We start from the raw sequence: 13,154 nt of genomic DNA on the forward strand, positions 1-13,154 counted from the left end.
CAGAGTTTGTTACTTTCCTTGGTACTCAATTACTCTCTGGTATTGACCTGGCTTGTTTGACTATTCATCTGCCACCTGGTGGTAGCCTCACTGCAGTGCTCTGCTCTGTGCTGTATTGCAGCCCTCACTCCACTCTGTTGCCATCTAGTGGAGTGTGCATTTACTTGCACAGCTGCAGCGTGACATTATAACTGATCACTGACAGTTTTTTTGTCTTTCCTTTTTGCTCCTTTCTTTAAGGATCCGCTTAGTACCCTGGTGGATCAGATGTCTAATCTGACTCAAATGATGCAGGACTTGTCTGTGGAGCATAGAGCCGTGGCCACTTCCCATAATCAACTACAGAGGGAACTTTCTGGGACGGTTACTTGCAGATCTGCAGCGTGAGAGTAAGGTTGCATACCAGTCCCTTCCGCTCTCTGGTGCAAATCCCTGCCTGCTGCACTCAGGTTTAATTCCTGAGTGCTGCACTCTGATGCAAATTCTTGCTGCTGCACTCTGGTGCAAATCCTGAATGCTGCACTCTGATGCAGACCCTTCCTGATGCACTGTCATACAAACTCTGCCTGCTGCAATCTGGTGCAAATCCTGCCTGCTGCACTCTGATGCAGACCCTGCCTCCTGCACTCTGATACAAACTCTGTCTGCTGCACTCTGATACAAACTCTGCCTGCTGCACTCTGATGCAAACTCTGTCTGCTGCGTTCTATCCAGTCTGTCCTTTGGGTCCTGCTGCTGCGCGTCCATTAGTCTGTCCTGGAGTGGCCCATTGGGAGCCAAGTCTAACCTCACCATCAGAGGGTTTAGTGAATACTCAGGTGCTCACTTAGTCACTCCCCTCCTGGCTTTCCAATGTCTATGGAACTGTGGTTCCACAAACCACATCTGTTACATAGAATTCCACAGCACTTGACCAGGATGGATCCACAGCAGGGTTGGATACCAACCATTGAGCCTGTACTGATTCTTCTATCTGTGGTCTTTTTATTGCATCCTTCTTTCCCTAAGTACTCCCACCTGCTGCATATTGTAGCATCCTTCTTTTCCATAAGCAACATTCTTATGTGTACTAATCTATCTACATTGGTGTAAACGCCCATTGGCTATTATTGTGCTTTCAATACGAGATTGTACAATATTGCATTAAGATTTTGATTTCAAACATCGCATTTTTTAATCAGTCATTCTAAGTGATATCATCTTGTGTTGTTTAAGCACGCAGCATGCTATGCTTTACCCGGCTTGTTAATTTTGCGGAACCACTAGTGGAAATATATGTTCATTAGATACCCATTTTTTTTTTGCATATTAATGATTACCATAAGGATTAGCACGACAAACTACATTTATATTCTACAAAATGGTGTTTGCCTAGCAGGGAAAATCCATTCTCTGAAGAGCTGGAATTCTTAAACACTAATCAACTTAGAAGTATAGCCATCACGGAAGTGTAGTGAAGAGAGAATATATATAGCTCAACCCAGAATGTGATAGGACAATCAAAACGGTACAATGGGAAACACTTGAAGAGGAGCAAACCCAGAAAGGAAAATTAAAGGCCGTAGAAAACATCAGTGGAAGGACAGGGAAGAAAAGGGCACTAGTTCAGCAGGCAGGAAAACCAACCATGGAGCAAGGGTTCACCACATCAAATTCCTAATTTGTGCCATGACAAAAGCACATCCAAGTCACGTGTGAGGACAGGTTGCAGCCTGAAGAAACTTTGCTGGACACCAGTGTCTCCACTGAACAGAATCATAACCGAAAGTGTCTTAGTGGGCAATGACATGCAAATTGTTTATTCAGTCATGTCACAAGGCTCATTGGAGAGCGAATATTGAGTTTTAGGATTGCTACTTCCTATAGGTGGCACTAGAGTTCTAGTCCTCTTCCTCTCTGCAGAGACAAGTTGCAAATTTCACAGAGGAACATTGCAGCTTAAGGGTATGTGCACACACTGCGGATTCTGCTGCGGACTTCTCTGCGGATCCGCAGCAGTTCTGCAGACAGTGTACAGTACAATGTAAGTCTATGGGATTTACAATTCGCAGTGCACAAGCTGCGGTTTTTTCACTGCGGAAAAGCTGCGGTTTTGAATCCGCAGAAATAAATGACATGTCAATTCTTTCTGTGGATTCCACTGCGGTTTGCCACCTATTCCATTGTCCAGGTGTCAAACCGCAGGCCAATCCGCAGGTAAAACCGCAGGTCATTTTACCTGCTGTTTTACCTGCGGATCCGCAGAGAAAAATCCGCAGGTGAATCCGAAGCGTGTGTACATACCCTAAAAGTCTCCTCACCTCGGCATGTAAGCCTTGACATGTCACTCTCCACAAGGAGAAACGTTACCCCTTGGATCTTTGAAATCATTGACATTTTCACAATAAAAGGAGCTTCCTGCAGATTTTTCCACACTGATATGGTAAATTAACATGTGGACAATTTTCAAATGTTTTGCAATGCAACTGGCCACAGATTTCACTCTGCAAAACTGCAGCATGTCCACCACATCTAAACTCTCCCTAAAGATCTCAATGTTTTCAGGTCAAGAGCAGGTCAGCGGCTTTCATATTCTTTACCTCCAGTTATACACGTCTATGTTTATACAGTGAAACATTTTCAAAAGTCCAGCTTTTTGACAAGAGGTCACAAATGATTTTGATCTGATTTTTCTTTGACAGGGTTATCTTCTAAAAAAGGCCAATCTGAGACGGACATGGACAGAGCGTTGGTTTGTTCTAAAACCTAGCATTTTGAGTTATTACGCAATTGAAGACTGTAAAGACATGAAGGGGAGCATTGCCATAGACAAGGATTGTGGGGTTGAGGTTAGTAAGTGCATTGCATGTAGGAATAATTGTGTCTATCCAGTAAGTTAGAGAAATACTTTGACTTTTATGTCATTTCCTCTAAATCTGTTTCGAATGTGTTCCATTGTTTTATTAAATTCATTATTCATATTTATGCATTCATTCCAGATACTGTGCCAATATTATGCAGAAAAAATAGCAACCTACCTATTTTTATCCATTCAAAAGCGTAAAACCTGATGTATCCAATTTGCAAACATTTTACTTTAAAGCCTATATTAATTGCACATAAATTCTAATCATCTATTCTAGCACTGAATAAACAAATACAAATTGTTTAAAAGTTACAAGGAACTTTATGGCTTTGTTCATTTACCACTAGTGTTGAGCATTCCGATACCGCAAGTATCGGGTATCGGCCGATATTCACTGTATCGGAATTCCGATACTGAGTTCCGATACTTTTAGCATATCGAATACCGGAATCGGAAGTTCCCATAATGCTATGAGCCAGTTTGATTTGATTCAGCCAATGACAATCCTCAGAAGTGTGGGCACATCCTGTTAGGCATGTAGGCATGTTAAGTAATGGCATGGCTGTGATTGGCTGCTGAAATCATGTCATGATGCACAATAAAAGCCGCCGCCGCCATTTCGGGTTCACTCTGCTGTGAATTCAGTTAGTAACAGGCTGCTGTTCAAGACTCTGAGGGACAGTTAGACATAGCGATTTTCAAAATCATATTGTGCTTTACCCAGGCTGCATAATAAACCACTGTAGCTTTCTTTTGCCTTGCAGCAGTGTTCACAGCTGTCTGCACGATCTGTGTGAGTGCAGCTCATGCTGTGTAGTGTGTCCTGCAGTCACCTCTGGTTGTAGGCCGCTCAGCGTGTGTCACTGCCTCATACATATTTTTCTTTTTTTGCTGCTCATTTTTCATTCTCCTATTAGTGTGCATCCATCTGTATCCATCTACATTGGTTGGTTGCAAACACTATAGGAGTAGACAGCGGAGCCTCTCTGCAGCCTTTCAGTGCTAGTGCCCAGTTTTCTGCACTGTTCACGGCTGTCTGAGAGGTCTCTGTGTGTGAGTGCAGCTCACGCTGTAGTGTGTCCTGTAGCTACATCTGGTTGTATGCCGCTCAGCGTGCGTCACTGCCTCACACATATTTTTCTTTTATTGCAGCTCATTTTTCATTCTCCTATTAGTGTGCATCCATCCATATCCATATACGTTGATTGCAAACACTATAGGAGTAGACAGCAGAGCCTTTCTGCTGCCTTTCAGTGCTAGTGCCCACTTATCTGCACTGATCACGGCTGTCTGAGAGGTCTCTGTGTGTGAGTGGAGCTCACGCTGTAGTGTGTCCTGCAACTATGTCTGGTTGTAGGCCGCTCAGCATGCGTCACTGCCTCATACATATTTTTGTTTTATTGCAGCTCATTTTTCATTCTCCTATTAGTGTGCATCCATCCGTATCCATCTACATTGGTTGGTTGCAAACACTATATAGGAGTAGATAGAGGAGCTTTTTTTCTGGCTTGTGCCCTTCAGCTGCAGCCAGATTAGTATTACCCTATTTTTTGGAGCCTCATCTTTTGCATTGTAGGTTACCTTCCTGCATTGTAATAGCTCCAAAAAGTTTGTGATACTATCGCTTTCAAATCTTTGGTCACATCCTTTTAGTTTTTTTGAAAAAAACAAACAAAATAAAGTTCACCAAACACTACATTTGGCAGTTGTGTAGGCCACATTAGCTCATATTAAAGTGTGGTCCACACACACACTTTATAAAATTAGTGTTTCTTATACCTGTTAGCAGCTGTTCAGGAATAAGCACACTAAGCCCCTCTTTTCTTACTTTTCTGCCTATCTTTATCAGTCTACCAAGATGAAGAAGGCAGGGAGTAAGGCACGTACGTGGTCATGGACATGGAGTTTCAGCAGGGAGAGGACGTGGGGATTCAGCAGGGAGAGGACGTGGGTATTGTTGAGCATTCCGATACCGCAAGTATCGGGTATCGGCCGATATTAGCTGTATCGGAATTCCGATAATTAGTTCCGATACTTTTTTCATATCGAATACCGGAATCGGAAGTTCCCATAATGCTATGAGCCCGCTCGATTTGATTCGGCCAATGGGAATCCTCAGAAGTGTGGGCACATCCTGTTAGGCATGTAGGCATGTTAACTATTGGCATGGCTGTGATTGGCTGCTGAAATGATGTCATGATGCACTATAAAAGCCGCCGCCATTTCTGTTCACTCTGCTGTGAATTCAGTCAGGGACAGGCTGCTGTTGAAGACTGTGAGGGACAGTTAGAAATAGCAATTCTCAAAAAACTATTGTGCTTTACCCAGGCTACATAAACCACCACTGTAGCTTTCTTTTGCTTAGCAGCAGTGTTCACAGCTGTCTGCAAGGGCTGTGTGAGTGCAGCTCACGCTGTGTAGTGGGTCCTTCAGCCACGTCTGGTTGTAGGCCGCCCAGCGTGCGTCACTGCTGCCTCATACATATTTTTCTTTTCTAGCTGCTTATTTTTCATAAATTCTATCTTGTGTGCTTCCATCCGTATCCATATACGTTGGTTGCAAACACTAGTAGTAAACAGCGGAGCCTTTCTACAGCCTTTAAGTGCTAGTGCCCACTTCTCTGCACTGTTCACGGCTGTCTGAGAGGTCTCTGACTGTGTGTGAGTGCAGCTCACGCTGAGTAGTGTGTCCTGCAGCTACGTCTGGTTGTAGGCCGCTCAGCGTGCGTCACTGCCTCACACATTTTTCTTTTATTGCAGCTCCTTTTTTTTTCTCCTATTAGTGTGCATCCATCCGTATCCATCTACATTGGTTGGTTGCAAACACTATATAGGAGTAGATAGAGGAGCCTTTTTTCTGGCTTGTGCCCTTCAGCTGCAGCCAGATTAGTATTACCCAAATTTTTTGGAGCCTCATCTTTTGCATTGTAGGTTACCTGCCTGCATTGTAATAGCTCCAAAAAGTTTGTGATACTATCACTTTCAAATCTTTGGTCACATCCTTTTAGTTTAAAAAAAAAAAAAAACTAAATAAAGTTCACCAAACACTACATTTGACAGTTGTGTAGGCCACATTAGCTCCTATTAAAGTTTAGTCCACACACACACTTCATAAAATTAGTGTTTCTTATACCTGTTACCAGCTGTTCAGGAATAAGTACACTAAGCCCCCCCCTTTGTACTTTTCTGCCTATCTTTATCAGTCTAGCAAGATGAAGAAGGCAGGGAGTAAGGCCCGTGGGTGTGGGCGTGGAGTTTCAGCAGGGAGAGGACGTGGGGATTCTGCAGGGAGAGGACGTGGGGATCCTGCAGGGAGAGGACGTGGGGATTCTTTGCCTGCTGCGGGCACCAGTGAGTCAGCATCCCCCAGTTTTAGCAGGCAACAGTCCTTTATGCGCAGCTTTGTAGGACCTCGCCGTACCCCACTGCTGCGGGAGAAACAAATTGAAGCCGTTGTCGGATGGATGGCAGCTAACGCATCGACTTCAATGACTTCCACGTCCTCTCAGGGCCAGAGCACCGAAGAGCAACCATCTGTCTCTTCACCACCTGCCAAAGTGCCTAGGCAGTCAGAGAGCCCTGGACAGGAGCCATCACAGTCTCTACTTCTGTTCTCTGAATCTGTTGGCTTGGAAAGAGGGGGCCAGCCAAGCAGCATTCAAGAATGTGAAGAAGAGGGAGTATGCAGTGATGCGCAACTTCTTTGTCCCTCGGAATATGAAGAGGCGGGTGGGCCAGTGCCTATGGTCAGCACACATCAGTACGCATCAGATGATGACGAGACTCAGTTACCACTTTCTGGTGCGTAATGTGCTGGCGAGACAACCCAGGAGAAGCATGTGTTTGAAGAGGGGAGTGTAGATGATGATGTCCTTGACCCATCATGGCGTGAGGAACAGGAAGGTGGTGGGAGCAGCTCTGAGGAAGAGAATCCCCGATCGGCCAAAACAGGAGGGAGAGGGAGGGGGCAGACTTGGTTGCCTGTAGCCTCCACTTCGGCACCCGGTAGGAGCATTCCTCTTTCAAAAGGCAAAATGGGTGCTCCCAAGACTTGCAGTGTGTGGTCCTTTTTTGACACAGTTGCAGATGACATTTGCTTTGTCAAATGCAAGCTGTGTCATCAGAAAGTCAAAAGAGGGAAAAATGTCAGCAACCTCAATACCACAAATATGTGGAAACATGTGCGGACTAAGCACGAGGTGGAGTTACACAGACACACTGAAGATGTAGGCCAACGTACAGCACCACCTACCACCTCTTCAGCTCGTGTTGGGGCCTCTTCCTCCAGCTCACACACAGCTGGTTCGGCTTCCTCACTGGATTGCCAAGGAAGAACCTCTGGCACTGTTGTCTGGAGACCCAGTGAACTTCCACCCACAGCACCACGTTCCCAGTCCTCCTCACACTCCCAGGCCACTCTACAGCCATCGGTAGCACAGGCATGGGATAAAAGGCGGCCATACTCGGCAAACCATCCCCGAGCACAGGCTCTGAATGCTGGCATTGCCAAGCTACTGGCACTTGAAATGCTGTCATTCAGGCTGGTGCAGACTGACACCTTCTGGGACTTGATGGCATTGGCAGTCCCACAATACACCATGCCGAGCCGCTTTTATTTCAGCAGGCGAGCCGTCCCTGCCCTGAAAAAACATGTGGAGGGAAAAATACAACATACGCTACTAAATGCCATCAGTAGCAAGGTCCACCTGACCACCGATGCGTGGACCAGTAACCATGGACAGGGACGATACCTTTCCCTCACTGCCCATTGGGTCAATGTTGTGGAGCCGGGTACAGATCTGGAGAGTGGCGCTCTACGTGTTCTGCCAACTCCACGGATTGCAGGAATCCAGTCAGTACACATTGACTCCTCCTCCTACTCAAGTTCCTCAGAAACAGCACAGCAGGAGCCTGTTACGACCGATATGAGCACAGCCGTGGCCAAACGTCAACAGGCCGTACTCAAATTAATTTCTTTGGGGAATCGAAGCCACACAGCGCAGGAGCTCTGGAATGCCATCAAGCAGGAGAGCGACGTGTGGTTTCTGCCAGCGAATCTCCAGCCGGGCTTGGTAGTGTGTGACAATGGCCAAAATCTGGTGGCAGCTCTTGGCCTAGGCAACCTCACTCACATCCCATGTCTGGCACATGTGCTGAACTTGGTCGTGCAGAGCTTTCTGAGGGACTATCCGGATCTTGATGCACTGCTGCACAAGGTCCGCATAGAGTGCGCTCACTTGCGGCGTTCCAGCACTGCAAGATAGCGCCTTGCTGCTCTGCAGCGCCGATTACGCCTTCCGGAACATCGCATCATATGTGACCTACCCACCAGGTGGAATTCAACTTTACATATGTTGGAGCGGTTGTGTGAGCAGCAGGTAGCAGTCATGGAGTACCAACTGCATCAGGCGCAAACAAGTCGCACTGTGCGCCGGTCACACTTCAGCACCACTGAGTGGGCCTCTATGAAGGACATCTGCCTCGCTTTGCGTGCCTTCGATGATTCCACGCGGCGAGTGCAGATGATGCACTAGTCAGCATGACTGTCCCCCTTATCTGCCTGCTTCAAAAAACACAGCAAGCACTAAGGGAGGAGGTTTTGGAAGAGGTGGAGGATGAGGAGTCCCAAATGCCATCTGCTTCTGGACAGTCTGCGCTACGTGGTTCCTCACAAAGGCCTAGGCAGTGAAGATGGCTTTAAGGTGCAATGATACACTGCGCTGCTGTAAGTATGATTCAAGGAAATTTATTGGTGCCTACGCATTTCCTGAGCTGTCCCAGCTCACTTCATCAGGGCATGATACAAGCAAATGAAATGCAGGAGTTTATATACAATCCAATGTGGGGAAAAAAAAAAAAAAAAGGGGCAGGACAAGTAACTGCCACATCAGCAAGGCAATTTTATAAAACACATTAAAATAATTGTATTTTAATAGAATATATTAAAACAGCATATAATAAGAATACATACTCAAGAACAATAAAAAAGAAAATGTATATATTTCTTTTAAAATAAACACGGGGGATCACGGGGTCCAATAAAAAAAGTAGTTAAAACCATCCTCAAGGAGTCTAGAACACAGTTCCAAAGTTGAGAGTGTATGGTGTTTTAATCCACATGACCATGGTGACTAGTGAGGAATGGGGTGTGATTTTTCAGATCAATGTTAAGATCAATCCATTCACTTCCAGAATAAAGAGTAAATCCAAAGAGATGTACCCTGAATAACAGATTAAAAAAAAAAAAAAAAAAAAAAATTGATTAAGGGCACTTATATAAAAAAAAAAATACTGATTGTAAAAAAGAAAAAAATATTTTGAAATAAAGTGCAGTAGTGTTTTATCTTAAATCATAAAAACATGGTAACAATGTAAAAAAAGGGGGGTTGTATTATTATTATAAAGAGACACTAGATGGCGCTAACACGAGCTTCAAGGAAGAGTCAGAAGCTTGAAGAGAATACTACAGTTAAAAGAGAGAGCTTTACGTGTGAAACAAATGTGTGGAATGGAAGGATAAAACATGATGGTCAGGTTAAGCATCCCAATGGAGGGTTCAGTATGCATGGGAGACAGGGACAAAAACAAAATAGACTTTTAATAAAAGACATCAGAAACAATATTTATTTCAAAATATTTTTTCCTTTTTTACAATCAGTATTTTTTTTTATATAAGTGCCCTTAATCAATTTTTTTTTTTTAATCCGTTATTCAGTGTGTTCTAGACTCCTTGAGAATGGTTTTAACTACTTTTTTTATTGGACCCCGTGATCCCCCGTGTCTATTTTAAAAGAAATATATACATTTTCTTTTTTATTGTTCTTGAGTATGTATTCTTATTATATGCTGTTTTAATATATTCTATTAAAATACAATTATTTTAATGTGTTTTATACCATTGCCTTGCTGACGTGGCAGTTACTTGTCCTGCCCCTTTTTTTTTTTTTTTTTTTTTCCCCCCACATTGGATTGTATATAAACTCCTGCATTTCATTTGCTTCTATCATGCCCTGATGAAGTGAGCTGGGACAGCTCAGGAAACGCGTAGGCACCAATAAATTTCCTTGAATCATACTTACAGCAGCGCAGTGTATCATTGCACCTTAAAGCCATCTTCACTTACAAGTCCTTGGACCCTGTGCAGACTGCAGCAGCTGTTTCATGCATTTGTACGTGTTGTGACCGAAGTTTCACAACCCTATCAGGTGAGTCTCTCCTTGCCTCACCATTACAATTGTGTTTTAAAGGTTTCACACAGTGGATGCGCCCTGTTTTGTTTCTTTTATTTAAAGGCCTAGGCAGGGGACACTTTGTGAGGAGGATGAGGAGGAGTCGATGGAGAAGGAAGACATCTCTCCAGTGGAGGGAGGTACACTATCCTCTAGTCAGTATGTAGAGCGAGGGTGGGGTGATGCAGAGCAGGCAGAGATGACGCATCAAGCAGGGGACAGCGTTTCTTTGGCAGTTGGGAGTCTGCAGCACATGGTTGATTTCATGCTGCAGTGCCTGAGAAACGACCGCCGCATTGCCCACATTCTCAACACGACTGATTATTGGGTGTACACCCTCCTAGATCCTCGCTACCGGGACAACTTACAAAGCCTCATACCACCGTTGAACCGGGAGCGCAAAAACTGCGGGAGTACCAAGACACACTGGTGCAGTCCATCATGTTTTCCATTCCACCCGACAGCAGTGGTGCTAGTGCTTTACAAAGCAGCTCTGTGCGTCGAGGCAGTGGAGGAAATTCGGCACAAAGAGGGAGCAGAGGCAGCGCCTCAGCACAAGGCAAGACCACTATGGCCCAAATGTGGCAAAGTTTTGTGTGTCCGCCACAACTGTCTACACCATCACAGATGGCGCCAGTCAGCAGGAGGCAACGTTTCCGTCAGATGGTGACAGACTACATGTCTTGCCCTGTCAGTGTACTCCCAGATGGCTCTTCCCCCTTCAAGTTTTGGGTCTCTAAGCTGGATACATGGCCAGAGCTTAGCTAGTATGCATTGGAGGTGCTGGCTTGCCCTGCTGCCAGTGTATTATCGGAATGCGTCTTTAGTGCCGCAGGTGGTGTACTAACAGACCGTCGCACGCGACTATCTTCCGATAACGTTGACCGGCGTACTTTTCTGAAAATGAACAAGGCCTGGATCTCGCCAGAATTTGCCAGTCCTCTTCCCGAATAAATAATTGGTTGGCAACAGTATCCAGGTCTCCTGTTGTGTTCATGTTTCTACCACCTGAACTATAATCCCTGGGCTTCAACACAGCCAGTTGTTGCTCAGAAGTGTCGTCTGCACGGAGAAAAACACTAGCTCCTGTGTTAGTGGGGTTCAGTAACGCCAGCTGCTCCCCTGCTGTGTGAACGGCAAAGTCTCCTGCTCCATCCACATTCAAACTACTATTGATTTTTAACCGTGCTCCACTTAGACCTGTGTCTCCACTGTCTCTAGTTTTTCCCCTGGCCTCCAACCCCGCCAGTTGCTGCTCAGAAGTGGCGTCTGCACAATCCACACTTGTTCCTGTGTTACTGTGGCTCAGTCACGTCAGTTGATCCCCTGATGTGTGTCCGGCAATTTCTCCTGCTCTGTCCACATTCCCATTACTAGTAGTGTGAATGAGGACAGAGCAGGAGACCTTGCCGGACACACATCAGGGGATCAACTGACGTTACTGAGCCCCAGTTACACAGGAACAAGTGTGGATTGTGCAGACGCCACTTCAGAGCAGCAACTGGCGGGGTTGGAGGCCTGGGGAAAGTCTATAGACAGTGGAGCCAGAGGTCATAGTGGAGCACGGTTACAATCAGTAGTAGTCTACAACCTATATAAAACCTGCTGCAAGTTCGCCTCTGCCTGCTGCATGATTGATCCTGTGCTCCAACAACGCCTGTTGGTGTTCAGAAGTGCCGTCCTCACAGAGAAAAACACTAGCTCCTGTGTTAGTGGGGTTCAGTAACGTCAGCTGTTCCCCTGCTGTGTAGACGGCAATGTCTCCTGCTGCCTCCACATGCCAAAAACATCAGGCCTCAGCCTGCTCCATGCTTCATCCTGGGCTCCAACAATGCCAGTTGGTGTTCAGAAGTGCCATCTTCACAGAGAAAAACACAATAGCTCCTGTGTTAGTGGGGTTCAGTAACGTCAGCTGTTCCCCTGCTGTGTGCACGGCAATGTCTCCTGCTGCCTCCACATGCCAAAAACATCAGGCCTCAGCCTGATGCATGCTTCATCCTTGGCTCCAACAACGCCAGTTGGTGTTCAGAAGTGCCGTCTTCACAGAGAAAAACACACTAGCTCCTGTGTTAGTGGGGTTCAGTAACGTCAGCTGTTCCCCTGCTGTGTAGACGGCAATGTCTCCTGCTGCCTCCACATTCAAAAAATATCAGGCCTCAGCCTACACCCTGATTGTTCCTGGGCTCCAACATCGCCAGTTGGTGTTCAGAAGTGCCGTCTTCACAGAGAAAAACACACTAGCTCCTGTGTTAGTGGGGTTCAGTAATGTCAGCTGTTCCCCTGCTGTGTGGACGGCAATGTCTCCTGCTGCCTCCACATGCCAAAAACATCAGGCCTCAGCCTGCTCCATGCTTCATCCTGGGCTCCAACAACGCCAGTTGGTGTTCAGAAGTGCCGTCTTCACAGAGGAAAACACATTAGCTCCTGTGTTAGTGGGGTTCAGTAACGTCAGCTGTTCCCCTGCTGTGTGGATGGCAATGTCTCCTGCTGCCTCCACATTCAAAAAACAGCAGGCCTCAGCCTGCTCCATGCTTGAGCCTGGGCTCCAACAACGCCAGTTGGTGTTCAGAAGTGCCGTCTTCACAGAGAAAAACACACTAGCTCCTGTGTTAATGGGGTTCAGTAACGTCAGCTGTTCCCCTGCTGTGTGCACGGCAATGTCTCCTGCTGCCTCCACGTGCCAAAAACATCAGGCCTCAGCCTGATGCATGCTTCATCCTTGGCTCCAACAACGCCAGTTGGTGTTCAGAAGTGCTGTCTTCACAGAGAAAAACACACTAGCTCCTGCGTTAGTGGGGTTCAGTAACATCAGCTGTTCCCCTGCTGTGTAGACGGCAATGTCTCCTGCTGCCTCCACATTCAAAAAATATCAGGCCTCAGCCTACACCCTGATTGTTCCTGGGCTCCAACATCGCCAGTTGGTGTTCAGAAGTGCCGTCTTCACAGAGAAAAACACACTAGCTCCTGTGTTAGTGGGGTTCAGTAATGTCAGCTGTTCCCCTGCTGTGTGGACGGCAATGTCTCCTGCTGCCTCCACATGCCAAAAACATCAGGCCTCAGCCTGCTCCATGCTTCATCCTG

General features: G+C 46.1%; 1 protein-coding gene across 1 annotated transcript in view; it reads left to right on the forward strand.

Annotated features, from left to right (window-relative positions):
• The window catches only part of DEF6 (DEF6 guanine nucleotide exchange factor), a 799,533-nt gene that overhangs the window by 346,277 nt on the left and 440,102 nt on the right, over nucleotides 1–13,154 (forward strand). The window contains exon 6 of the mRNA XM_073575620.1: nucleotides 2,682–2,828. Coding sequence (XP_073431721.1) covers nucleotides 2,682–2,828 — 147 coding nt within the window. The remainder of the gene's footprint in view (nucleotides 1–2,681; nucleotides 2,829–13,154) is intronic.

This window comes from Dendrobates tinctorius, unplaced genomic scaffold, assembly GCF_039654945.1.
Source record: "Dendrobates tinctorius isolate UK_male_01 unplaced genomic scaffold, ASM3965494v1 ptg000045l, whole genome shotgun sequence".
Lineage (NCBI taxonomy): Eukaryota > Metazoa > Chordata > Amphibia > Anura > Dendrobatidae > Dendrobates > Dendrobates tinctorius.